This window comes from Malania oleifera, chromosome 3 (genome assembly GCF_029873635.1).
Source record: "Malania oleifera isolate guangnan ecotype guangnan chromosome 3, ASM2987363v1, whole genome shotgun sequence".
In the NCBI taxonomy this organism is placed as follows: domain Eukaryota; kingdom Viridiplantae; phylum Streptophyta; class Magnoliopsida; order Santalales; family Ximeniaceae; genus Malania; species Malania oleifera.
This window is the reverse complement of record NC_080419.1, coordinates 95,769,976-95,797,936: the sequence shown is the minus strand read 5'-3', so window position 1 is coordinate 95,797,936 and position 27,961 is coordinate 95,769,976. Positions and strand designations below refer to the sequence as shown.

Genomic DNA, 27,961 nt, shown 5'->3' with positions numbered 1-27,961 from the left:
ATAGCGCTAATGACGTGGCAAACTGGGATTGGTCAGAGAGGTTCACGACCGCCCAATACTTTCTTGTGGACAGTGCAGAAGGCCGCGCCTAACTTCTTCAGATTGCGCTTCTTCCTTCTATGTTATAATCTCCAACCACGAGAGACGAAGACGAAGAATCGAGATGCTGTTGAGCTGTAGGCCAATCAAGTAAAGGTATGCTGCCACATCCAAACCCTATGATTTCACTTCGCTATTTCAGATAATTTGGTTTACTCTTGATTAATTAGAATTAGAAATGCTTCTGTGGATGTCTGCGAAGGTTGAAATGGGAACTCACCCTTGTCAGCAAATTACTTTGCTGAAGCAAAAATGGCGCATTGTGAGCCGTTAATGATTTATTTATGTTTGCAAAAAACGCTGCTTCAATTCTCGTTGGTTTCGTTTGCTCTTCGGTTTTGCAATTGGTTGTTATATATATATTGTTGGGAGAGATATAACAAACAACCACAGCGGAATAATTCTTCTCCCTATATGCAAGCAAATATAGTGTGTCTCTACTTTTATAGGTGTTGAAAATAATAAGAAAAATAATCAATCACACCAAGTCTCAAGAACACAAGCAATTTTTTAGTGTGAGGAAGAAAAACCCGGGACCTAATCCAGTTGAAACTTCTATTATCAACCAAATAATGGGTATACCAAGTCTTCTCTAATCACAATTAAAGGTTACAATATATCTCATCAAGATATTATCAATCTTGGTAAATATAAAGAGAATCGGAGAGAATATACCAAAATCGCGATTACTGTTTACGGGCAAAAATCCCAACTCCCAAGCTCAAAATCCGATTTCCACTATTCAGATTGTAGCTCCTTGAATTGTGAACCTCTCCTCCAAATTTCAGTTCGATCAGACCACAGACGAAGTGGGATTGAAGTCTTAATGAAATCTGGGCAGCATGAGAAAAATCATGTTTTTGTCTCTTTTTTTTGAGAAGTGATGGCTCCTTCCTTCTCCCCTCTCTTTTTATAACTTCCTTTAGGTTATCACACTAAAGGGTTAGGCTTTGGGCTTTTAATAAAGCTCACTTGGACTTTCCTCCACATAGAAGGAAATGACTCAACATATATATATATATATATATATTTATTTATTTATTTATTTATCTATAAATTAAGGTTGTGTTTGCGAGGTCATATTTTGGGTAGATTTGATTTGCCTGTATTTGGAAGAAGCTTAAGATAATTTTATACTACGTCCTCACAAATCCAAATGTAAGGTTCATATTTATGCTCCCAATAGCAGGATTATCTGGTGACTTAATATCGTGTATATGCTTCTTCTTGGTGTTTTATTTTTACCATTTTTCCTAGAATGCCCCATTTGATTGACAAGAAATTCTTGTCCTTCCAACTTGAATCTTTTACATGGTTACAAGTTTTCATTTTCCTGTGTTTTTTTTTTTTTTGGCAATCATGTAGTGCATCTGTGTAATTTTTCACTTTAGGTATTCTCGTTAAGTGTTGAGAATGAATCATGAGCAAATTTCTTGTAAAATAAGTTGGTTCATAAAGAAAATGAAAATTGTGTTATGCTCCTTTCTTCACTTACTTTAAATTAAGGTAAAAGAAAGCCTAGTCTAAACCTCAATCATTTGCATGTCTAGCATATCAAGGAAATCATGGAATGATAGACTAGGATATGTGGTGAACACATTTTGCCTGTTGGACATCCCGATTTACCGAATTTGGCTTTCACAACTCATTTGGTTCGTGGAATGGAATTTTGATTCTAATGTTCGGTTAAGCATAAAATCAAGACAGGAAGAAAATTAGATCGACACTCGATTTACAATATGTTCTTATGCACAAAAAAAATAATTGTAAAACTCAATAACTCCAGTTTCCTTTTGCTCTTTTTCTTTTATCATTGTATCATATTATATATTTTATATCATTGTATTTCTAAAAATAATCAATTTTATCATTGTATTGGTAAAAAAAAATTAATTTTATTTTACTTACAATAGCTTGCTAGTGCAAGAATCCAAAGAGAAGCTCAAACTTTTTGGCAACCCTCATTATTGATCATCTTGGGAAGGATCGAATGGGGTTTACGGAACCATGGACCATCACCATCTCTCATGGGGGTCTTTTTACCATCACTGATCAGTTCGGATGGGCATAGCACATGAAGCCCTTAGAGAAACTATTCCTTTATCTGTTGCGAAATCAATCTGTTGTACTATAATCCTCTAGTGGAACATCGAATCAGAGGAACTGGGCTCATTAGCTGAAAACAGATGAATTCGCAGGACCAACTAGACAAAGGGGAGGGTTTATCAGCACTGCGCATAACAATATTTGCACATCCCTGTAACAAACTTATATTCCCCTTTGTAACCGTAGGGGAAACTCTCCCTTTTCTTGTCTTTTTCCTCAACTGTGTAACAGTCTTTCTGATTCTTCTCCCTGTATAAATACACTGTATACTTTAATACTATTCATAATGAAAAAGTAAGTTTTACAGCAATGCCTACTCTGACATGGTATCAGAGCTAGCGAACAGCAGTCATCAAAATAGCCGATGCCACAGCTGCTGCTTCTCCACCTGCTACCCCTCTCTCTGCTGCTCCTTCTGCTACCCCTACATCATCCGTCTCCCATATTGTCACCAGTAAACTCACTACCGACAATTTCCCTCTCTGGAGGGTCCAGAGCAGTGCCTATCTCCGTGGCCAAGATCTTTATCAATATGTCGATGGCAGCCTCCAAGCTCCTCCACAACTTCTTCCTGATCAACTCATTGTCAACCCCTAATACTCAGCTTGGATGCAAACCGATCAATCTGTCCTCAGCATCCTATTCTCTTCAATCACTAAACCTATCCTGCGCCATGTTCTTTCTTCAACCACCGCACATGAACTGTGGAGTTCCCTCGTCTCTCTCTTCACCTCAAAATCCCAAGCTCAACAGTTTCAAGTGCGTTTCCAACTTGCTAACTTGACTCGAGGAGAGCTCTCCATCACAGATTATTTCTCAAAAGTTCGGGCACTGGCTGACATCCTTGCCTCAACTGGCAATCCCCTTCCGGACCAAGACTTTGTTACATATTTGCTCATTGGACTTGGTTCAACCTATGAATCGTTTGTCACCTCAATCACCACGAGATCTACACCAATCTCCTCTCACGAACTCTTTCAACTTCTGCTTGTTTATGAGGGCCGGCTTGCTCACTCATCTAGATCCATGATCGCTTATGAACCTTCAGTAAATGTAACAACATCCAGTGGACTTGACCACCGTGGTTGAAGCCTTTCAAGAGGTGGCAGATCTGGGAGAAATGGCAACGCCAGAGGTCGTCCCTTCTCCTCCAACAAAGGAGGCCGCAGCAACAGTTACCCATTTTCCCCACCATTCTCCTTCTCTCCCTCCCCATCCACTCGTCCAACCTGTCAAGTCTGCGGCAAAACAGGCCATGTTGCACTTCAATGTCGCCATCGTTTTAACCATTCCTACCAATATGAAGCCCCTCCATCCTTCTCAGCCAACTTCACAAACATCGTCACACCATCCCCTTCCCTCCCTGACACCTCTTGGTATCCTGACTTTGCAGCAACCCACCACATCACAAACTCCCTTGACAATCTTAATCTGTCCTCCCATCCCTATACCGACGGTGATCAGGTTCGCGTAGGCGATGGCAATGCTCTCCCCATTCAACACATCGGTGACTCTAACTTCCTAACCTCCTCTTCCTCCTTCACCTTAAACAACTTACTTCATGTTTCGTCCATTACAAAAAATCTTGTCTCTGTTTGTAAGTTTTGTTCTGATAACAACTGCTATTTTGAATTTCACTCTTCTTTCTTCTCTGTGAAGGACAAACTGACCGGGAAGATCCTCCTCACCGGTCCCAATATTGATGGCCTCTATGTGTTTCCACCTTCGTCAGCAATCTCGTCTTCTCCCTCCACCCATGTCGGCGAACGGACCTCCCCTGCTCAGTGGCATCATCACCTTGGTCACCCCTCCCTTCGTCTGGTGTCTCGCATTCTTCATCAGCATCACCTACCCTCCAGTCGCTCAAACTCGTCCTCCTTTTGCTCGGCCTGCCCTCTCGCCAAGAGTCATCAGCATCCCTTCTCTCCCAATCAGTATCAGGCCTCCAAACCCCTTCAACTCATCTGTGCGGATGTTTGGGGTCCCGCCCCTTGTCTATCTAGGATTGGCTTCAGATTTTACCTATCCATTGTAGACCAATGCACCCGTTTTTGTTGGTTATTTCCTATTAAAAATAAATCTGATGTTGTTCATGTTTTCTCCACCTTTGTTCCTTATGTTGAAAGATTATTTGGCTCCAAATTAATCTCTATTCAGACTGCCTGTGGTGGCGAATTTAAATCCCTTACCCCCCTATGTCACTCCCTTGGCATCACACACTAGTTCTCATGCCCACACACCCATCAACAAAATGGTCATGTGGAGCGCAAACACAGACATATTGTTGAAACAGGCCTGGCCTTATTGGCGCATGCAAAACTACCATACAAATTTTGGGCAGATGCTTTCGACACTGCCGTTTATCTAATAAACCATCTTCCCTCCCCTACCCTAAACAACAAATACCCTTACTCCCTTGTCTATAACAAAGACCCAAACTACAAATTTCTCAAAGTTTTTGGATGTGAATGCTGGCCCAACCTTCGGGCCTATAACAATCAAAAAATGCATTTTCGTTCCAAACCTTGCCTTTTTTTGGGCTACAGCCCATCCCACAAAGGCTATAGATGCCTGGACCTCTCCTCAAATAGGCTTTATATTTCCAGAGATGTCCTATTCAATGAATCCTCTTTTCCCCTAGCCCATATCTCGGCCCAGCCCACTCCTGCCCTTGCCACTTCACCTACTGCACATCTACCTTTCTTCCCTCCCTCAATTCTTGGCCCAAGTCCCTCCCTCCTTCCCTCTCCTGACCCGGCCCACTCACCTCCCCCACCCCCCCCCCCCCCCCGGCGCGTGTTCTCCCCTTTCTCTCCAACATCTCCCATCCTTGTTTCCCCCTCCCCCCACCCAACGCGCCCTTCCTAGCACGACTTACTTCCTCCCAGATCCCCTATCATCACTCGCTCCCACACCTTTTCCTCTCGGCCACGTATCTTCACCGATGGAACAATCCCATACCCTCCTCGTCACTGTCTCACCACTGCAGCCACATCTCTCGACACTCCCCTCAGCTTCTCCGCTGCTTCCAAGTTTCCCGCATGGTGTTCCGCCATGGATGAGGAATACAATGCTCTGCTTCACAACAATACTTGGACCTTAGTTCCCCCCAACCCTTCCTCTAACATTCTTGGTTGCAGATGGATTTATCGGACAAAACAACTCCGACAGCTCCATTCACCGCCGGAAAGCTCGCCTGGTCGCCAAAGGTTTCCATCAGCAAGAGGGCATTGCCTACCATGATACCTTCAGCCCTGTTGTCAAAGCTCTCACAATCCGATTGATCCTCTCGCTCGCCGTTACTCAGCGATGGTCTCTGCGCCAAATTGACATTCAAAATGCCTTCCTTCACGGTGATTTGACCGAAACTGTCTTTCATGCAGCAACCCCAAGGGTTCATTGAACCTGTCCATCCACACTACGTATGCAAGTTGAACAAAGCTCTGTATGGCCTTAAACAGTCCCCAAGGGCATGGTTTGCTCAACTGAGTTCGCGGCTTCTCGCCTTTGGTTTCATTGCCTCTAGAGCTGACCCGTCTCTATTCTTCCTCACCAATGATACTATCAAAATCTACCTGCTCGTGTATGTCGATGACATTGTTATCACCTCGTCACATGACACTGCCACAGAATCCCTAATTGCTGCCCTCAGTCAAGCATTTCCTGTCAAAGACCTTGGCCGGTTGTCCTACTTTCTCGGCTTGGAGGTTTCCTACCTAGACGATGGTGTGCTGCTCACTCAGAGTAAATACATCAAGGACTTGCTCCATCGCAGTCATATGTCCACTGCCAAATCTGTCTCCTCACCCATGCCCGCTTCCTTAAAATTGTCCGCCTCTGACTCACCCCCCTTTGACGATCCAACACTCTTCAGAAGCAGTGTTGGTGCACTTCAGTACCTTTCCCACACTCGGCCAGGCATTAGCTTCTTTGTTAACAAAGTTTGTCAATTTATGCACAATCCCAAAGCTTCTCACTGGAGTGCTGTAAAAAGAATTCTGCGCTATCTCCCGGGCACTATTAATCATGGAATTTTCTTCTCCTCAACATCCTCCTTAACCATTCACACTTACTCTGATGCCGATTGGGCAGGATGCCTTGATGACAGAAAATCAATGGGCGGTTATTGTGTTTTTCTTGGCAGACACTTGATCTCTTGGAGCTCCAATAAGCAGAAACCGTTGCTCGTTCAAGCACAGAGGCTGAATACAACTCCATTGCCGTTGCTGCTGTTGAAACGATCTGGCTACAAAAAGTTCTTTGTGAACTTCAGATTCCTCTCGCCCACCCCCCCACTTTATGGTGTGATAACATTGGAGCCACCTACCTTTCAGCCAACCCAATTTTCCACTCCCGGACAAAACACATGGACATCGATTTTCACTTTGTCCGTGACCGTGTCGCAGCTCAATCTCAGAAAATTTCCTTTCTCAGCTCCAAGGATCAACTTGCCGATATCTTCACCAAGCCCCTGGTATTTGACACATTTTTCCGATTATGATCGAGCCTCAATGTTCGTGATACACCATTGGACTCGAGGGGGCGTATCAGCACTGCGCATAACAATATTTGCACATCCCTGTAACAAACTTATATTCCCCTTTGTAGCCGTAGGGGAACCTCTCCTCTTTCTTGTCTTTTTCCTCAACTGTGTAACAATCTCTCTTATTCTTCTCCCTGTATAAATACTCTGTATACTTCAATACTATTCATAATGAAAAAGTAAGTTTTACAGCAATGCCTACTCTGACAGGGTTTTTGATTACCGGTGGGAAAAATGAGATTTAGGTTGGACCAACACTACCCCGGCCAATGAAATAGAATAAAAGGCTTGACCAGCCCTTGCGTAGAGTGTTAAATAGTTTGTGTAAGGAGGGTTTGGTAAAATAAGGTGTTAAATGCAAGACACTGAGTTGAAGTCTGATTCTATGAACTAGTTTTGCATCTTAACTTGAAACAGTCACTGAATTCGAAGAATAAACTATTTTAATTGTTAGCTGTCTGATATCTTAATATGGATTATCATAAATATCACACTTATACTTACCCATTGCTTTTATAAAGTAGTAGGTAAGTATTTGTATGATGTTTGGATGGTAAGTGTAGCACTACTATATGTGTTATTTTTCAATATTAACCCGAGAAAAAACTATTTGGTACAATTAAGAGGTAATTGCATAAATAAAAATTTTTCATATAATATTTTTTGTTGTATGTTAAATATTATAAATAAGAATTATAAATTTCTTGTTAGCCAAAGATAAAAAGTATTATTTTAATTTTAACAATATTTCAATTTCCAAGTCATGGATCATCATGTTGTCATTACTCCTGCCTACATGTGTGTGTATGCATGTGTGTATTCCCTCGTACTGAAGACATGGGAATATGGCTGATTTATCAGACCAATTTTAGGAAAATTAATAGCTGCCACTAAATGCTGCGATGTTTGAACAGTTCACTTATTTAGTTAACCGATTCAGAGGCCATTTAGATCAAGTAAACACTCTCTTAGATTGTTTAAATTGTTGGGAGAGCTACCATTTGGATTGAATGCCTTAATAGATGAAAATCTCTGAAAATTTTGGAAATCATTCATTGTGAGGAAGGGAGAATGAAGATCTGCAATGACATACTACTGCTGTCTGCAATTCTGCCAAAGTTTTTGAAAGTTATGATGAAGCATACAATGATGCTGATGCAGGTAATGGAGAGAGAGGAGGAAGGAGGAAGGGAAATGAGGTTTGTGTTTCATAGATCCCTTAATTGGGATTTTGAAATATATGTTTTTCATTATAAAAAACAACATGGTAATGGAATCCTCATTCAGATGGGGAGGTGGTAGAATGCCTATTCCTTTAATTGAGAAAATTATCAATCATGAAGAAATTGTGCTTCTGAACTTATTTTGCATAGCCGAATGATGGAAGAAATTGAGGCCAGAATCGTGATTTCATCCCAGCACCTTCTATCCAATTAAACATGACCCTCACCCTATGTTTGGGAGTAGGGTGAATTTGTTGTTCTTTTTCATACATTGCCTAAAGACTTATCTGAAAGCATCATATATACAGAGTTCTGAAGAAGATATTTATTCTTGTTGAATAAGAGTTGTTTATGATATCAATCATGGCTGCGCATTGCAGACATATCTTATTATTAGTTTTTTTGGTGTATAGAGGAAGGATTGACTGTTGGAGTTTGCTAGTTCACATCAACTGAAGCTTCAGAAAATTTTTTTCCAGATATGGCTTCTAATAACAAAGGTTAATTTTCCCACTACATTTATTCTATCAGTGAAGTTTCATCCATGATATTAACTTCATATGTTTGATATAACCAAGTGCATGTTTTTCACATTCCTTTTCTTGTTTTATTTTTTAAATTTTCCTGTTCTCATATACTTTACTCACTGGATTTTTTTTATTGATTTCATATTGTTTTGTTTCTTTTTATTCGCTTTTTTGTTTTTGTGCAGGAATTTCTGTTGTGCTTATGGGCGTTAGTGGCTCTGGGAAATCGTAAGTTCCACCTTATCCAAATTCTACGCTTTGCATTAAGTTCATTGATCATTGTCATCATCATGATCATCACATTCTTCTTCTCTGCCTTCTTCTTTTAGTAAACTTTATTATGGAAAATACACAATAATCTCAAAGAGAGCACCAAACATAGTAAATATATACATGCTGGCAGGAAGGTTGTTAGAATTGGGATCCTACATAGGATTGTTGGGAGGGTCCACAGGATAGGATTGTAGGATCGGATCATGGATCTTGAGATTCTACTTATAATGTAAAATAAATTAAATTTTATATATTTGACAATTTGTGACAACTCTCAATAAAATAATCCTTAAAACTTGGTAGTAAGTTCAAGAAATTAAAACAAATTTCAGGAATGTAGCTAGCTTGCTAGCTAGCACCTAGCAGGTTTTTCCTTCAACAATTTTGAACCTACAAAAATATTCTAAATAGCCTTAACTGCAAAGTGTTCTGCAAAGGGCAGACTGTTGCTAGCTTATTTATTTAATAATTATAATTAAAAAGAAAAGAAAAAAGAATGAAGAGAAGAAGGAAGAAGAAATTGCTAATCTTAATTCAATGTACTGATATAAATTTCTCCATTTCTGTGGTTTTGTCATGAGACCATAAGAAGAAGAAAGAGAAAAAGGAAAAAAAGGAGGAAGAGGAAGAAGTTTTTCTTAGCGGCAAAGAAAAGAAGAGGAAAAAGAATGTTATATACTCTCTGCTTTGGGATAAAAGATAGGTCTCTGGTTTGTCAATAATAAGAGAAAAAAAAAAAAGAGAGAGGAAGAAAGTAGAAAGAACTACAAAGATAACACATAACTGCTATAGGCCTGCAACTTTAAGTTCCCAGCCTGACTGAAACTCCCTAGAGCTTTCAAGAGATGCTCAGCTGCTCTCTTGACTTGATTGAACAAATCCTAGAACATGCTCATTATGTTGCCCTAATTTTGATGCATTTGAGCCAACTAGACCAAAATTTGTGTCTATGCAAAAGTAAATTGTTTGGGCCAATAAAAATATATGTTGGGCCTTTTTCTTTAAAATCCTGAATAGGAAAGATCCATATCCCTTTACAAAAGTAGGATTGGTTGGATTGCAAGTAGGATTGAGATCCTAAGATTCTAATGATCTATATAAGATCCTACTGGGATTCCACTTTATTAAGATTCTACTTAAGATCCGGATTAATTAGGCAAGTATGGATCGTAGGATCCTAGAATCGCATTATCCGGATCGGGATTTTGATAACCATGGCTGGCAGACACACTAGAGTCCTACTGCCAGCATGTTACATGCTAGCTCTTGTCTGAGAGTAGGGTGATCAAATAATTCATTTTTATATTAATTTTTTTCTAGACAAATAAGTTTACTAAGCAAGGAAGAAGAAAAATTTAGTATGAACTCTTTAAAATATGGATTGTTGCTGCTGTAAAATTTTGCAGCAGTTGGGATGATGTTGGAGAGCAAATGACTGGCTAGGGACCATCTTTTGTCAGGCTGCATTATGGGAAATCCATGAAAATGAAATAATTTTTTTTTCTTTTTTTTGAATGGAAGCTAAAGATTGATTAATGCATGGTGCTAGGGGATCATTATAGGACTCCATGAAATGACATTGCCTCAAATATTGTTGTATCCAATTATTTGCTATAATAGCGGCACCATCGTCTGTATAACTCCACTCAAGAGGACAAGATTATACACTCAAATTCCATCATATTCGAAGTACCTAATCTTACACCCACTAAAAATATATCAAGTGAGGAAGCATTTTGGTGTGGCACACTGCACGCCCACAACCAAAAATAGCCAGCAGAACAACATTAGTGATTTTCCATGTAGGGTTAAATATGTAATTTTGGAATGAGTAATTTCCTTTTCCTAAACTCTATTAGTAGGACCAACATATAACAGTCTCCCCATCTTTACTAACATATTAACTCCTTTTGTGCTAAGTCTCTCCTCCATTCAAGCCCATCATGAATTATTACCATGAAACATCAGTCTTCTTTGATGAACGGAGAAAACTAGCAACTTTTAATACTGTAGACAATCATCTTTAAGCGTCAATTCTACTGTTCAAACCCAGATCATGCTTCAATAAACCTTTGAGATACCCCAGCAGAGTCTTTGTCCAAATATACTATTAAAGCCAATTTGCTTCTCCTCAGATGACTTCAGTTAAAAGCATCATTGATAGTTACTAAGCCAATAGATATACTTTCAATGATGGGAGTTCTTACAAATGTCCAGCCTCAATGGACTGAGTTAAGAAACAATTGATGTGCAATATTACTATGAAGGCTTGATGTACATTGTTGGCCCACAACCAAACAACTAAAGCTTTTTGGTGAAGTGGTGATCTTAACTTGAGCCATGGTTACCAGCATGGTCTCAAATTTCTATGAAATTGTGGAAATTTACGCTTTCTATCACTCTTGAAATCAAAATCTTACATAAATTTCGTCAGAATTTTGTCGAATCATCTGAAATATGTCGAAATCTCAAAATTTTAGTGAAACTTGTTGAAATTTTAATTGCAAAATGAAATTTTATTGGAGTTCAAAATGTGAGATTTAGGTGCAGAGTGAAATTTCTCTCGTTGTTTATCTTATTTTTTATTGAAACAAAAGATTATTAGAAGGGATTTTGAAATTGTATGAAAAATTAATCTTACAACATTTTATCTAACCATTTTAACTGTGTAATAAATAATTTTTAATTGATTTATGAATTTTATTTATAGAACCGAATATATTTAATACATATATTATTGTAAGAATTAAGATGTAATATAAATAATAACTTAAATTAAATTAGCGAGACAATTACAAAAAGAAACGCTGAGGTGTGGTAGGACCACTGTCCTTGAAACCGATTTCACGTCTACGGAGAAAGTCTCTTGGTGCAAATAGTCACAGCGCACACGGTCTCTAGGATTACCTAGCTAGGCTTGGGTTTGTGTGCACTCACAAACTCCAGAGTTTTAGGAGCTATAGTATACAGTTAATCAATGTAGAGAAAGGAAAAAAAAAACAAAAATAAGATGATAGGAAGAAAATAATAACAAGATATCTCTACTAGAGACTACCACTGGATGATGGAGAGAAAAAGTATGCAAGAAAGAAAAGCGATATGTTTCTTTGGTCGTGTTTTGGAAAGGGCTGGAGATAGCCTTTTTTTAGGCTGCATAGAGAAGTAACTTCCAGCTGGTTATTGAAGCAGATTAATGGCGTTTGGCTGTTCAAATACCACCATTAATATCTAACTGTTGGAAGACATTAAACAAAAAAACACAGCTGAAAATTAACACCAAGAAAAAAAAAAAACTGCTGTCATTAATCCACAAAATAATGAACGAAAAAATGATGGAATTTGAAACCTATCAAACAATCCCCCACATGTTTCAAACTATGAAACAAAACAAAACAAAGGAAAAAAAAAAAAAAAAACAATGGTTGGGTAACCATGAAAAGTCACGCCAAAGGTGACAATACCTTTCAGTTTGAATTGCACTTGGAGAATGTGTGCTACGAGCTACTAGAACTTGTTGGATTTTATAATCTTGAACCAACCTCTTTTAGTGTAACTCCATAAACACACAACTCACATGACATTTCTAAATACAAGGCTCTTGCGGGTTGGTATGAATAGGCCATGCACCATACCTGGATTTCCATAAATGCTCTAGAAAGTTTTAGCCCACTAAACTTTCATAGGAAGCAGCCCCATTTCTACACTCATATAGGTGAATCCATTAAGTATGTAACTACAACTAAACACACCACCTAACAAAGGCTATGGATTCATTAAGAGATAAACTCATCCTCATAAACGTTGTAGTTGCACTATTCCAACTCCATAGGGATGAGCAAAACGGAAAAAAATAGTGCTCAACAAACTACTCAATGGCTTGTTATTACCCATTGAACCTAAGTCATGGGATCTCCAATCATATAGGTTGGGTTGCCATCATTAGTAGTTTATGTTAAGGGCTTAAGACCCATCCCCCTCGATGTTTCTTCTACTAGCTTTCTAGCTAGTCCCTTGTTTTAGAGGATTTTCTAAATTTCTCTCTTATCCCACATAACTCAAAGTGATCACTCCAAGTGAGATTAATTCTCTATCTTATGTCTTAGGCATAAATGCCTACTATTGCCACTATAGGTCTTATTATTTGCTCGAGCTATTGTTGCTTGGCAATCACAATTATCGACAGAGGTGGTATCGGTTTAATCCACAAAGAAATATCTGCGAACATATTCCTTAACCAATCAGCCTCATTAGTTGTTTTCTCCAGAGCTACAAACTCTGCCTCCATAGTGGACTTTGCTATGCATGTCTATTTATGGGATTTCCTAGAAATAGCAGCACCGGCTTAAGTAAAAACATAGCTACTCGTAGACTTGATATCAGTTGTGTCTGATATCCAATTAGCATTAGAAAATTCTTCAAAAACTGCAGGGAATCCACAGTAAAATAGTCCATAATTTATAGTACCCCTAGAATATTTCAACACCCTTTTTAGTGCTTATCTCAGTGGTCATGCCCAGGATTATGATTGTATCTACTAAGTCTACATACTGCAAATGCAATATTTGGGCATTTATAATTCATTAAATGCATTAAAGAGCCCTCCATTTCAGCATACTAAATCTTAGCAACATGATTGCCTTTATTTTTCTTTAATTGAAAACTAGCATCATAAGGAGTTTTAACAAGTGTGCAGTCAATATGTGACCAAAATTTTTCAAAATTTTTTCCGCATAATGTGACTGGGATAAACAAATACCCATTGTGCTCACATATAACTTTTATACCTAGAAATACGTCTGCTTCCCCTTTCATTTCAAATTTTGAGGCAAGAAATAATTTGGTTGAGTTGACGATTTCTATACTGGTGCCAAATATTAACATATCATCAATATATAAACATATTATTACACCACTATTACCATCAAATTTGTTGTACAAACATTTATCCGATTCATTAATTTTTATATCCATCACTTATAAGAATGTTATGGAACTTTTCATGCCATTGTAAAGGTGCTTGTTTAAGTCTATACAAAGATCTAACTAATTTTCAAATTTTATGCTTAGCACCATCTACTTGATAACCTTCTAAGTTGTTCCTTATAAATTTCTTCTTCTAGATCACCATTCAAGATTGCAGTCTTTACATCCATTTGGTGTATATATAGGTTGTATATAGAACTTAGGCTATTAAAACTCTAATAGTTGTGACCTTTGTAACTAGCGATAAGTATCAAAAACATCTTCTCCTTCTTTTTGGTTATACCTTTTGGCTACTAATCTAGCATTCTAGCTTTAAACTTATCAATACTATCATTTGGTCTCAACTTATTTTTGAATACCCATTTACACCTTATTGTTTTATGTCTACGTGGTAAATCTACAAAATCCCATGTGTTATTTATTTTTAAAGATTCTAATTCATCTTCAATTGCTCTTATCAAAGCATAGTATCTAGTGAAGTATGGCTTGTTGATATGTAAGTGGATCATCTTCAACTAGAAAATTTGTCACCTAGTTAGATTCAAAAGTTGTTTCCTTTCTACATTTTTACTTTTCCTAGGTTCAGGATTTTTTTCATTGTTGTCAACAATTTCTTTTCCACAAGATGTTTTATCTATTATTTCTTCTTTATGTTTTAAAGGAAAAATATTTTCAAAAAATTCTGCATCTTTCGCTTCTATTATTGTGTTTGGTTGTAACACATTATTATTAGATCTAATAATTATAAATCTATATGCAGCACTATTTTAAGCATATTCTATAAATACATTGTTATTAGTTTTAGGACCAATTTTTCTTTTCTTTACTTCTTGCAAACCTACTTTAGCTAAGCACCCCCACACTTTCAAATATTTTAGATTAGGTTAATTCATAAGGTGTTTTATCACTTTTCTTAGGTGGTATTCTATTGGGTATATGATTAGTAGATAGAATAGCTTCTCCCCACATATTAGAAGGCAGGCCTGAACTTACTAACATTACAATATTACATTCATGATATCTTTCAATGTTCTAATTTTTCTTTCAGCTATGCCATTCTATTAAGGTTTATAAGGAGCTGTTACTACATGTATTCCACTTTGTTCACTAAATTCACTTAAAAATCTTGATTCGTATCCTCCTCCTCGACCAGTTTTTAATCTTTTAATTTTCCTATTTTTTGATTTTCCACTTCTCTTTTAAACTTAATAAAAACATCTTTAGTTTCATCTTTTGATTTTAATAAATAAACTATTCTATATCTTGAGAAGTCAATATTTTTTACCACCTCTACTCATCTGATTTTTAAAAACTCCTAAATTACTATGGATGAGTTCTAATAATTTTATACTTCTAGTTGTCACAGAGTTAAAAGGTCTTCCAATAATTTTAGCTTCTGCACAAATTTCAGATTTTTCTTTGTTAGAGTTAAGCTAAGATTGCTATTAGACCTATATTCCTCATTCTTTTAACAGAAGCAAAGTTTATATGTCCTAATATCATGCCAAAGATCTAAAGAATCAAGTAAATAAGCAGAAGAACAAACATTTTTATTTATACTATTAATAATAATCAACACAAACAGTCCATTATTACAGTAACCCTTACCCAGGAAGACAGTGTTATGAATCAAGATCAATTTGTCTGACTCAAAAACCAGTTTGATACCTACCTTATTGAGGATGAATCCAAAAATCAAGTTTCTTCTAATATTTGGTACATGATGTACGTTAGTCAATCTTAAGGTTTTTCCAGAGGTGAGCTTAAGGTTCATAATATCCTTTCCTAGCACCGTTATATTTAGTGGCACCGGTATCCATTACCCAGTCAAGTGGATTTTCCACAAGATTCACCTCAGATACCACAACAGCGATCACCTTATCTTCTACTACTACTCCTATTATTACCACACCTCTGGCGAAACCTACAGTGAGGTGCATGATGTCCAGGTTTACCACAAACATAACAATTACCTCATGCCTCTTTTATGTTGGAGGAGTTGTATCTCAGTCAATTGTCAAAATAGTTGCCATTCTGATCGTCACCTCGGTTGTTGATTTGGTTGTGCAGTTGATTATTGGTTTGGTTGTTTCCTCTAGTGTCGAACCTTCTGTTGCTGTAGCTCCCCTTAGCTTGTTTCCTAGTTTTGAAGTTCCCCCTAGATTTCGCCTGGCCATCTTCCACCAAGTTTGCCTTTCCCATTACTTCATTATTCTGAACCGCCATTTTTCTATTCGCTTCTTCTATCCTCAGGTAGACAATAAGTTGTTCTAAGTTCATTTCCTTCTTCTTGTGCATCAAAGTTCCCTTAGTCTCCTTCTAGGATGGTGGCAACTTATTAATTAGAGAAGCTATCTGAAATACATCATTTACTTCTATTCCCTTTGCCAACATATTGTGCAAAAATTTTTGAAATTCTTGAATTTGGAGATCTACTATTTTTTCATCTGTCATCTCATAGCGCAGGAATTTGCTTGCAGCAAATTTCTTGGTTTCAGTGTCTTTTGTGATGTAGTTCTTGTTGAAAATTTCCCATATTTTCTTGGCAGTGTCATACTTACAATAAACAGCATAAAACTCATTCTCTAAATTATTGAGAATGTAGTTCTTGGACCTCTTGTTATCTTCCTCCCACTTTAATATGATGTGGTTATTATTTCCTCTTGGCTGAGGTCGGGGAGTTTCTAGAACATAAACCAATAACAGCATTTTCAAGGCAAAATAAATTTTTTCTTTCCAATGCTTGTAATTGGTTCCATAAAAAATTCCACACAGGTGAGATCAGCTAGTAGTTTCTCCGGTGTAGGATTGAAGACAGCCATTTTGGTTTTAAGATTGTAAGAATTAAGATGTAATAAAAATAATAACTTAAATTACTAAGACAATTACAAAAAGAGAAGCTGAGGCATGGTAGGACCACTATCCTTATTCACGCTTACGAAGAAAAGCTTTTGGTGCAAATAGTCACAGCAAGCATGGTCTCCAGGACTACTAAGCTAGGCTTGAGTTCGTCTGCACTCACAAGCTCCAGAGCTTTAGGAGCTATAGTATACGGTTACCCAACGTAGAGGAAGGAAAAGAAACAAGAATAAAATGATAGAAAAGAAAATAATAACAAGATATTTACTAAAGACTACTACTGGATGATGGAGAGAAAAGGTCTGTAAGAAGGAAAAGAGATATGTTTCTTTTGTTGTGTTTTATAAAGGGTTGGAGATAGCTTTTTTATAGGCTGCATAGAGGAGTAACTTCCAGCCAGTTATTGCAGCAGAGTAGTGGTATTTGACCGTTCAAATACCACCACTAATATCTAGCTGTTGGAAAACATTAAACAAAAAAAAAAAAAAAAAAAACAGCTGAAAATTAACACCAAGAAAAAAAAACTGCTGCCATTAATCCGCAAAATAAAGAACCAAAAACTGCTGGAATTTGAAACATCTCCAGCAATTATATCACAAATATGTTTAATACACATATAAATTACAATTATTGCACGTCATACTAAACATAGATGTATTTAATTTGTAATCTATTAGTCCTAAAATTTACATTATTATGTCTATTAACCATTTCTTAAGTTTCATAAAATAATTTTATGAGTTACTACTAATTTCCATTTTTTTTTTTTTTCAAATTGAAATCAAAATTGACATCGAAATTGAAATTCCTATACTTTTAGATCTTTGAAATTTTAGTTGAAATAAAATTTAAGACCTTGGTTGCTAGGAGGTCCTGGGTTCTAGTCTTGTTGCCTATGTTTAATGAAAGTTTGTTAAAAAAGTATCATGTTCCCAATATAGGTGTTATTCATTGTTTGTTATATCTCCACACGCAATCTGGCTGCATGTGAGGGGGAGTGTGAAGGCTTGATATACATTGTTGTCCCACAATCCAACAGATTAAGCTTTTAGATGGTGTGGTGATTTAACAGTTACATATGTTAAATGGCCTCAATTCCGAGAAACAACATGAATATAATTTTGGTGGTTGAGACCATGTTTGTGAAAAAAATTCTTCTTGCAATGTCCCCCGCTGCTAGAGAAGTCTTCTGTCCTTAGATCGCAATTAAACACAGTTCAAACTTCATGAACAAAATCAGACCATAGGCATCTCATCCAGTGGAAGCATTTTGTTGTGCATTGTGTTATCATTTGTAGACATTAGAGAGTACTGATTGAATATCAGTATCAAATAAGTACCCTTCCAAAAGTAAAGCAGTAAAAATAATTGAGTGAAATCATTAGTTACTCCCTCCAATTTTAAGTGAGACTTATTTTTGCCCCTTTACTTTTAATTAATACAGTTAAGAAGTTGTATTCACTTCTTTCATGCATTTATGTTCATCATCCAATTAATACTAACAATGTTAGTGAAACTCATTGAGGCATACATAAATTGTTGAGCTGGCATTGCTAGTTGTATAAAACTATTAGTTGCTGGGAACCTTGAACATTCTCCAATTACAAGTGAGGGATTGCCATTGGCGGTAGAGACTATATGTGTTGTGGACTGTTTCATAGACTGAATATGCTGACTATCAAAGGTCATGTGATTCGTAGCATCGGAATCAATTATCCATGTACTACTACTACTACCTGATGCAGAAGTATGGAAAACCTTACCAATGTTACCTGAAGTAGCAATCAATGAGGAAGCTTCTGCAACATCATTGGAAGGTTTGGTCACGGCAACAGAGGCTTGGTGGTTTGGTTTCGAATTGCGCTTGCGTGGTGCCTTTGTTGGATCCCACCACTCTGGATAGTCGATTAAGTCATAACACTGTGCCTTTGTATGGCCTGTCGCACCATAGTGAGTGCAAAAACGTTCAGGTTTGGCAGCACCTATCTCATAATTCCCCTTATGAGATCGTGCTTGGTCAGAATCAATATTTTGAGCGGATTGTTGAGGCTGGGGCTTAGCACGTCGAGCCATTAGAGCGGAAGACTCTGGATTATCGGGTTCAACATTTAAGGTAGCTCGGCGTACAGCATCTCGACGGACATAGGCATAGGTGTCATTGAGGTCCATCGAGGGGTCCTTTCGAAGAACCTCACCTCTAATCTGTTTGAATTCTGCATCTAGGCCACTAAGAAAGATGTGCGCTCTCAACCGTGCAACGGATTTCTTATAGGTGACAATATCATCGGGATCCTTCATGATAACTTTATCACGATAATCCAATTCTTGGAAAATTTCGACAAGCTCATCATAATAAGTTGACAGAGGTCAACTAGCTTGTTTGGTGGTGACGGCATGCTGATTTAGTGCAAAGAGTTGTGTCTCATTCGATCCATCATAGAATGCTTTGGCAAGAGCACTCCAAATTTCCCTTGCGGTACGCAGTCGTAGATAACGCTTCATTATCTCCAGCGACATGGAGGTTAGCAACCAACCCTTGACCTTTTGATTCTCTGCATACTACTTTGCATAGGTAGCATCAGTTTCCTTTAGTGGATTAGTTTTACCCATAATATATTCGAGCTTTTCACGTTCTGCAATTTGCATCTCTAATATTTGGGACCATACATCATAGTTAACTTCGGTGAGGACAACTCCAGGATGAAAGCCAAAATTTTCGGATTGGATATGGATTACTGGGGTTGATGTTCGAGAGTAGAGGATTCGGGAGCCATATGGTGGTAGTTGTTTGCTGCAATGGTTGTTCAAGGTGATTACAGTTTACAGAGAGAGAGAGAGAGAGATGCAGGTGGTTCGATTCGGAGCTGCAGGTGGTTCAATTTGGAGTTGCAGGTGGTTCGATTCGGTGGCGATGGCGTGCCTACACCTCCTTGTTGGAATAACGTGCAGTAGTTGTTCGTGGTAGTTTGGATGGAGGTTTTCGGGAGGCTCTGATACCAAGTCAAATCTTGGTATAATTCATTATGTTCATTGCTTTACAATATTGCGGGCATAAATAGCCACTATACATAAGTGGAATGCTAAAGTTTAGGACTAAAATTTGTTAGCCATTAGAGCATACCTCTAATCTAGGAAACATATTTACAATTAATCTATATGCGGAAGTATACCAACTTGCAAAGTCAAAACTTCTAGAATCTTCAACAACCCAAGTACATTCTGAATCTCAGTTCCTTCCAAAAGTACTACCTAATCGAGCCACTAGAGGTATACCTAGAGTTAACTATGAACCTGTTCTTAGTTCCACTCCTAAGTATTCCATGAGTAACTATGTATCCTACCATAGACTATCAAAGGAAAGTGAGTCATTTGCGAACCAATTATCTGCTGTATCTATTCCTACTAACATTCAGGAAGCTCTGGGAGATCCTAGGTGGAAGGAAGCTATGAATGAGGAAATGAAGTCACTTCAAAAGAACTAAACTTGGGAAATTGTTGAGCTGCCTGAAGGAAAGAAACCTGTTGGATGTAGGTGGGTTTTCACAATCAAATACAAAGCAGATGGAACCATTGAACGATTCAAAGCTAGACTAGTCGCCAAGCGGTACACTCAAGCTTATGGAATTGACTACATTATGACATTCGCACCGGTAGCAAAAATCAATACTGTCCTTATTCTTATATCCTTAGCGGTGAATCTTGACTGGCCATTGCACCAGTTTGATGTGAAGAATGCCTTTTTGCATGGAGACCTTCAAGAAGAAGTATACATGGAGTTGCCCTCGGATGTAATATGCAGTCAAAAGATGGAAAACATGTTTGCAGATTAAAAAAGGCCCTGTACTGTCTTAAGCAATCTCCAAGAGCATGGTTTGGAAGGTTTACAAAGTCAATGAAAGCTTTTGGATACAAGCAGAGTAACTCATATCATACTTTGTTTGTGAAGCATAATAAAGGAATGATTACTTGTCTCATTGTGTATGCTGATGATATAGAAACAGGAAATGATTCAGAAGAGAGGAGCACATTGCAGAACAACATAGCCCGAGAATTTGAGATGAAGGACCTTGGTCCATTGAAATACTTCCTTGGTATTGAAGTGTCAAGATCAAAGGAAGGTATCTTTCTATCTCAGCGAAAATATCCCTTAGATTTACTAAGTGATACTGATATGACAACATGTAGTCCAGTTAGCACTCCTATGGAAGAAAATTTGAAGCTAGACATATATCTGGATCAAGTTCCGACAAACACGGAGAGGTATCAAAGATTAGTTCTGAGACTGATGTCTCTTGCACATACTCGGCCTGACTTGGCATATGCACTAAGTGTCGTAAGCCAATTCATGCATTCTCTAAGCGAAGAACATATGAATGCAGTTACCCACATTTTGCGTTACTTGAAGTCATCTCCAGGGGAAGGGATTATGTTTAAAAAGGGGACTAATTTGGATGTCAAAGGATACACTGATGTAGATTGGGTTGGATCAATCAAAGATAGGTGGTCTACAATAGGATATTTCATGTTTGTAGGAGGAAATCTGGTCACTTGGTGAAGCAAGAAGCAAGCTGTAGTTGCTCTATCTAGTGCTGAATTTGAGTTTAGAGGAATGGCTAAGGCAGTATGTAAATTATTATGGATCCGTAATTTATTAGAAGATCTGAATATTAAGCGTGACAGCCCAATAAAGCTATATTGTGATAATAAGGCAGCTTGTGATATTGCCCACAACCCAATTCAACACAATTGAACCAAACATGTGGAAGTTGATTGGCATTTCATCAAGGAGAAACTAGAAGCAAGGATCATTGAAACACCTCATGTCTCGTCTCAAGAACAACTTGCTGATCTACTCACCAAGGCTGTATCAAGTCGAGCATTTCATGATGATCTCAACAAAGTGGGAATGAGCGACATCTACGCACCAACTTGAGGGGGAGTGTTGAAGATTCTAGAAGTTTTGACTTTGCAAGTTGGTATACTTTCGTATATAGATTGTTTGTAAATATGTTTCCTAGATTAGAGATATGCTCTAATGGCTGACAGATTTTAGTCCTAAAGTTTAGCATTCCATTTATGTATAGTGGCTATTTATGCCGCAATATTGTAAAGCAATGAACATAATGAATTATACCAAGATTTGACTGTCTTAGGAAAATAAATACATAAATGAATAAATAAAACAAGAAGTTTTAGCTGTGAAGTGATTATGGCTTCTCATTGATAGCAAAGGGGAGCTCAAATATCTCACCAGCAACTAGTTTGATGGTTCGTTGTGGTGGGATTCCATCAACAATTGTGAAATATATGTAAAATGGAAATGAGACATTAGTGTGGTTAGTGGTTGCAGTTTGAAATGGCTAGTGAGGAAGCACACTCACTTGTTTATTGTCTGGTTAGGGATTCCCAAGGGATAGGAAAATTTAGGCTAGTATTTATGTTTTAAACTGGTGTACATTTAGCATACAATAATTTCAATATATATATATTAGCAAATTCATAAGCACTGTTAAATTGTTACCGATGCAACTTTAGTTGCAGAAAATTAATAAACATGAGTTTTAATTGTACTAATTAAAAGTATAGAGACTAAAATATATTTGACTTAGTAGTTCAGAGCAGGCACTTCCACTCAAAACAATTTAATGCTAGAGTTTCAATTATTTCTCTATTTCTCACTGGATTCTTGTGTGGTTGAGTTTACCCTTTTTTCTAGTTGTTGGTTAATCCTAAATCAATAAAGAGTAAGAATTGCAATGGATTTGTCTAGTTGGATATCTGCACCTAACATCTTAAACTTCTAGGATAATTGGTTAACATAGTTTCATAACATGCTTATAAAACAAGTCTTGGTCTCTAAGTACCATGTTCTTTTGTGCAGTTTGGTTTGGACTTGGACATGAGGAGGGGGTTGATACTGCACAGGCACACATGACACGTGTATGCACTCGAGTATAAAATCCTAAATTAAGACCAGTCGTGTACAAAATTCAGTGCCCCAAAAGAGCTCACAACCCAACTATATGCAAGCAATTGGTTTCTAAATTGTAAAGATACTTAGCTGATATGCAAGGAATAACCGTTACCTAAATTTCTAAAATTTTCACTGTATTCCATCTTATTCCAAGTAATAGTTACTCTGCGAACCAAATGAGCCGTCTCTAATCTCGCCTAGGAAAGTTCTGCAATAAATTTCATCCAAAGCACAATGTTCTTTAACTTCAACGATTTCTAAAGAATTGATTTGCATGTATAAATGCTTCATTTTTGTGGATCTTTTAAGGCAAATAAAAATGCAAAACCTCTTGCATAAGGTACACCACACTATTAGTGGTTTGTGGAAGGCTTACCATAAAATTCTTGTCTCTACATTTAGAGAGGTTGTTTCTATGATTATTTGGCTATGTAGACCGAATGGTTGACATTTGAATTGGGCGATTCACAAGAATATAGGGTATGATTTGAGAAGTTAGGGATGTGGAGCCCTTGATTACAAGATTGGTCTTATTTTCAAAGACTCTAGGGTGTAGACTCATCCTTGGAGTTGAATGTTGGAAACGAGATTTTGAGACTTTAGGGCTGTGACTCATCTTTAGAGTGGAATGTTGTAATTGATCTTTGATGTTGTACTTAGGGTGACAACCTTAGATCTGTAAAATTGTTATATTTGAAAAGTCTTCGAGATGTGGAGCTACCTTTTAAGTATAATGTTGGAATTGAGCCTTGATGGTGTATTAGGGGTGGGAACCTTATCTATAGGGGAGAAAATGTGGACAAGAAAACAATGAATCAGTACAATCTTGGAAGAATGAGGGGTTCATAATGGACTTCTTTACCGCAAAATGAAGTTTTGTTAACCTCTAGGTGATGGTTTCAAATCACTGTAATAGAAACACATTGAGAAGTCAAATGACAACTAGAATGGAATTTTGGGTATTAAGCTCCATAGGTTGAAGTTGAACTGATTTGGGTTTTGGTTGATTTCAAGAGTTGAGGTTGACATTGGGGAAGGATTTTGCTTTGGTAAAATAGATGATGAATCTTCCTCAATTTGAAGCTGGAGTTTGGACTTTGAAGGACAAGTATGACATACAAATCCTTATTAAGGATTAGTAAGGTTGAGTTCTAAGAGGATTGAGTTTTACCTTTGGGAACTTATGTTAATAGGATTGTTGATGGCCAATGAGTAGGAGCAATATTCTTGGACATGGTGATTTTATTGTGTTCAAGAATGTGTTCCACAAGGGTCTCTAAAAGAGGATTGGGTTCAGATTTACTGCTAGTAATGGAGATGAATTGGTGTGCCATGAGGAGATGGGTTATAGGAACTTGGTTGTTCTAAGAGCTTTTACTTGGGTCTTGTGGAAGCTTCTACAGAAGACGAATGTGTGTTCTAATCAATGAGGATGTTGATAAGATGGAGTGGGGGAAGATGTCACAGTGCTACATTCTTGTATCCGTGACACATGTCAAATGGCTTATTGGACAACCTTGGATGGTTACAGTGTTCCTGTTATCATGAATTCGATTATGGAGATGTCATATGGCACATACTAGATGTCTTTGTAACGTTGTGCTGGATCCATATAGTAATCATGGTGGTTTTCTTGGATTGTAATGTATGATCATTAAATCCACGGTTGGGTACTCATACGTGAACGAAAATGCGATGAAGACTTTACTTTTATAGGGAACACCAGGGGAGCGGCCTACCTCCCTCAGTATCCTCTTGGGTACTAAGTGAACAAGGGCGTGCTCTTGACATCTTCGAGTGGTGTCTTGGGCTTCCATTTGGGATTTGGAGTCCTATAGGTTATTCATTGGAGAATGGAGTCATGTGTTACTCTTGGCCCAGAGGTTGAGACTTACACTTACATTGGCCCTTGGGTATGCTTTTGGGTGGTGTCGTCTTATAGCTGATTGGATTATCAAGGGATGTTGACTGTTTGTATGTCTAACTCAATTAGTGCATGGTGCGACTTCTCTTAACTTTGGCTAGTGGGTGGTGCGTGGCAAGTGCCTTTTTATGAGGATTGTGCTATGGGATGAGAGTTACCCTTAGTGATGGGAATATGCGAATTCAATTCCCTTATTGTTTGAATTATGGTTCCTCTATGACAATTTGAGTTGGAACAAGGGCTGTTGTGCCTTGGAACTTGACCACTAGGTTAAATATTGGAGTGTTTAAATTGACAAGGATGAGTATGTTTGGATAGGTCTTGGAGTAGTTTTGTCTTCTGTTGCCACATGGGCGTAACTCCATCACACTTTAGGTAGATAAAGGTAAGGGTGGTTCCTTGTGGCCTTGGATATCTACCACCCTGTGACATCAGACACATACAAACACATGCATGTATGGATGTGTACATGCTGATGTTTAGATGTATTACATTTATAGCGATACATAGGTAGGAAGTCTTTTTATTTAGTTCTTTTCTTATCATTAGAGTAGTCAGATGAGGAATTGATCGTTTATAGGATGGCCAATAGGTTTGGATTTCTCTTCTTTGGAAACTAGTTGTTGGGAGATCATGTCAATGCTTATTAGGGGCTGTTTGGTATCACTATAAAAAATTATGAAAACAAAACTAGAAATGAAAATTAAAAACTAGAAATTGTAACGATAAACCAGAAACAAATACTTCGAAAACTAGCAACTTGCTTGGTTAATATTTATAAAACTAAAACAAATTAGAAACTTGATTAAACAAATGTAAATTTTTGTCCTTGAATCAAATAACAGTTGAAAAATATGATTAAAATCATAGAAATACAAAAATAATACAAATTAGAAATACTATAATAAAAATAAAAATCTTTATAATTACTTAATCATTATGTTTCATAATTCACTTTACAAGAATAATCTTATTGTACACGACAATTGAAAAATAGTAGAAAAATTTTGTAAATGGTTATTATTATTGTTATTTTTTGAAATTTTATGGACATGTTTAATTTGATTATATTTTAAACTAATATGATAATTTCATTTTAATTTGAATTTAAAAAGTATGTATAAAGTGAATGATTAAGTTAAAAAGAAGTTAATTCTGGATATTTTAATATTGTCGTGACTGGTTGTTGAAACAACTGAAATTATAACATCCAGTTTTCAATTTTTTTGTGAACAGCTGAAAACTGACCATAGAAAAAGAAAATTAACAAATAAAGAACCATATTTTCATAATTTGTTTCTCTATTATATGAAAATAAAAACAGAAAACAGAAAACAACAATGATACCAAACATACCCTGAATTTTTCTTAGATTAGGCCACTTAAAAGTCCAAAATTTCCATAAATTTTTATAGTATGAGGTTTCAATTCTTGTTGGCACCAATGCATGTTTGGGAAAGCAATATCACAGATTTTTTTCCCCATATAAGCACCTTAGTTTTACTGATTAACCTTTTCTTCTGTCCCTTTACTTTTTTCATTCTTGAACAAACTAAATTTATTACATGTTACATCATTGTTGAGAATACAGTTGACTCGTATGCATGAATTTGAATTTCATGTCAATAATTTAGCATATATCTGTAGAAATTTACTTTAATTTTGGTCTGTATCAAACACATTTTTCTCTTTTTCTTTTTCTTTTTTAATGATCCTTTGGGTATCAGCACCATAATTTCTGCTCATACTCATGGAATTAATCTGCGACTCAAACAGAACAATAGGTGAGTTGCTAGCCAGAGCCACTAATTCTAGTTTTCTCGATGCTGATGACTTTCATCCTAAATCAAATAAAGGTATATATATAAATTTAGATATGAAGGCTGTGTGTGTAGTTTTTTTATTTCAGTTGAAAAGAATTAATGTTTATTTAGTCTCACTAGAAATGATTTTTTGTACAATAAGACAGAGAAGATGGGGAAGGGGATTCCTTTGTTGGATGAAGACCGGATTCCTTGGCTTGAAACACTGCGGGATGCATTACGTGAGAAGTTACTCAGTGGGAAAGTTGTGATTCTTGGATGTTCTGCCCTCCAGAAGAAATACCGAGAAATTCTTCGATCTGCTGACCCTAATTATGAACTTGGAAAGTATACTAGCTTGGTCAAGTTTGTTTTGTTGGATGTTCCAGCCAAGGTTCTTGCTGCTCGACTTGAAAAGAGAGCAGCTGAAGGGCTGCATTTCATGCCAGCTGCACTCTTGCAATCTCAGATAGACTTGCTTCAGCTTGATGATTCCGAAGGCATACTTCGGGTTGATGGTACCTTAAGTCCTCAAGAAATTGTGAGCACCATACAAGCTTCAGTTTTCTGATGAAGAAACCCCTAGAAAAGGTGGTGTTCGGCGGCAAATTCTTGAAGGCTGTTGCTGTGTTTGATACAAAAACAAGTCCTAGAAATAATTCACTTAGACTCCTCTTGCCGCATGGAGGCAGGACAAGATTTGATATATTGCATTGTCACTTTGAGTAGTAATGGGACTGATGTTGTTATAAAGCCAGTCGTTGATCAACTTGTATTTTCTTAGGAAGCCTTTGGGACTTCAGGATTTGCATTTAACTTTATGCTGCTTGAGAATAAATTTAATATAATTTTATAATACAATTTGTCTAAATATATACACAGATCCAAATTTGTGATCTCAATCACATGCCCTAAAAGGCAAGTTATATTTATTGTGCCAACCTTGGTTCCATCTGTAATCTGGAAATCATGAAGAAAATCAAGAAATTTACTCTTTCTTGTTTGATAATTTAGGAATTGAAAATGAGAAAATTTAAATTTAAATATATATTAACTCAATAAACGAATTTTTAAATGCTATTGATTTTTGGGTTTTCCATATTTGTTTATATTTAAAAGAAATTTAATTCTTGACAATGGATTTTATTTTATTTTTTACTTTTTTTCTAAGCCAATTGTCCGAGTCATTTGTTGTATTATGGAAAGTTGAATTGGGAAACCCTACCATAATTCATGTGCTCATAGAAGGAGATAATTTAATATAATTTTTATTTCTTTAGAAATTAAGGACTTGTTTAATTTTTATTTTTGTTTTTTCAAAGAATAACAAAAAAAAAAACAAGTGTTAGCTTATCTTTCAATTTTTCAAGATTTGTGTTAAAAAGGTAGAGAATAAATGATTTGTTTAGTAGGGAAAGCAAATTTTATTTTTTAATTTTAGATTTTCAAGTAATTGCGAATTCACATCTTGTTTTTCAATTTTTGAAAAATCATGAAAAAAGTCAAATATATAGAAAACAATAAAAGTAAGCTTTCTACTTTTCTATGCGCATTTAAAAGATTGAAAAATAATGTGACATTTTTGTAATTATTTTTAAAAATTAGAAGTAAAAAATAAAAACATTTCTCACAAGTAAATAGTGCTAAA

The 27,961-nt window shown here is 36.8% G+C and overlaps 1 protein-coding gene across 3 annotated transcripts; it reads left to right on the top strand.

Moving 5' to 3' along the window:
- The first annotated feature begins 30 nt into the window (after window positions 1–30).
- Window positions 31–27,184, top strand: LOC131151924 (gluconokinase). 3 transcript variants are annotated; one of them, XM_058103428.1, is made up of 6 exons: window positions 63–195; window positions 7,910–7,947; window positions 8,385–8,471; window positions 8,684–8,726; window positions 26,288–26,367; window positions 26,481–27,184. In XM_058103428.1, exons 3-6 carry the CDS (start codon window positions 8,453–8,455, stop codon window positions 26,882–26,884), a joined length of 546 nt encoding a protein of 181 aa, XP_057959411.1. In that variant the 5' UTR covers window positions 63–195; window positions 7,910–7,947; window positions 8,385–8,452; the 3' UTR covers window positions 26,885–27,184. The 3 variants fall into 3 exon arrangements, with proteins under 3 accessions (XP_057959410.1, XP_057959411.1, XP_057959412.1); XM_058103427.1 differs by lacking the exon at window positions 7,910–7,947 and having other exon boundaries at window positions 31–195; XM_058103429.1 differs by lacking the exons at window positions 63–195; window positions 7,910–7,947 and having other exon boundaries at window positions 26,477–27,184.
- Window positions 27,185–27,961: the final 777 nt, after the last annotated feature.

What these genes read in the sequence shown, in the direction of transcription:
- LOC131151924 (XM_058103427.1), top strand. An exon ending in GTTAGTGGCTCTGGGAAATC is followed by an intron (nt 8,727 to 26,287) that starts GTAAGTTCCACC and finishes CGACTCAAACAG; the next exon opens with AACAATAGGTGAGTTGCTAG. An exon ending in TCATCCTAAATCAAATAAAG is followed by an intron (nt 26,368 to 26,480) that starts GTATATATATAA and finishes ACAATAAGACAG; the next exon opens with AGAAGATGGGGAAGGGGATT.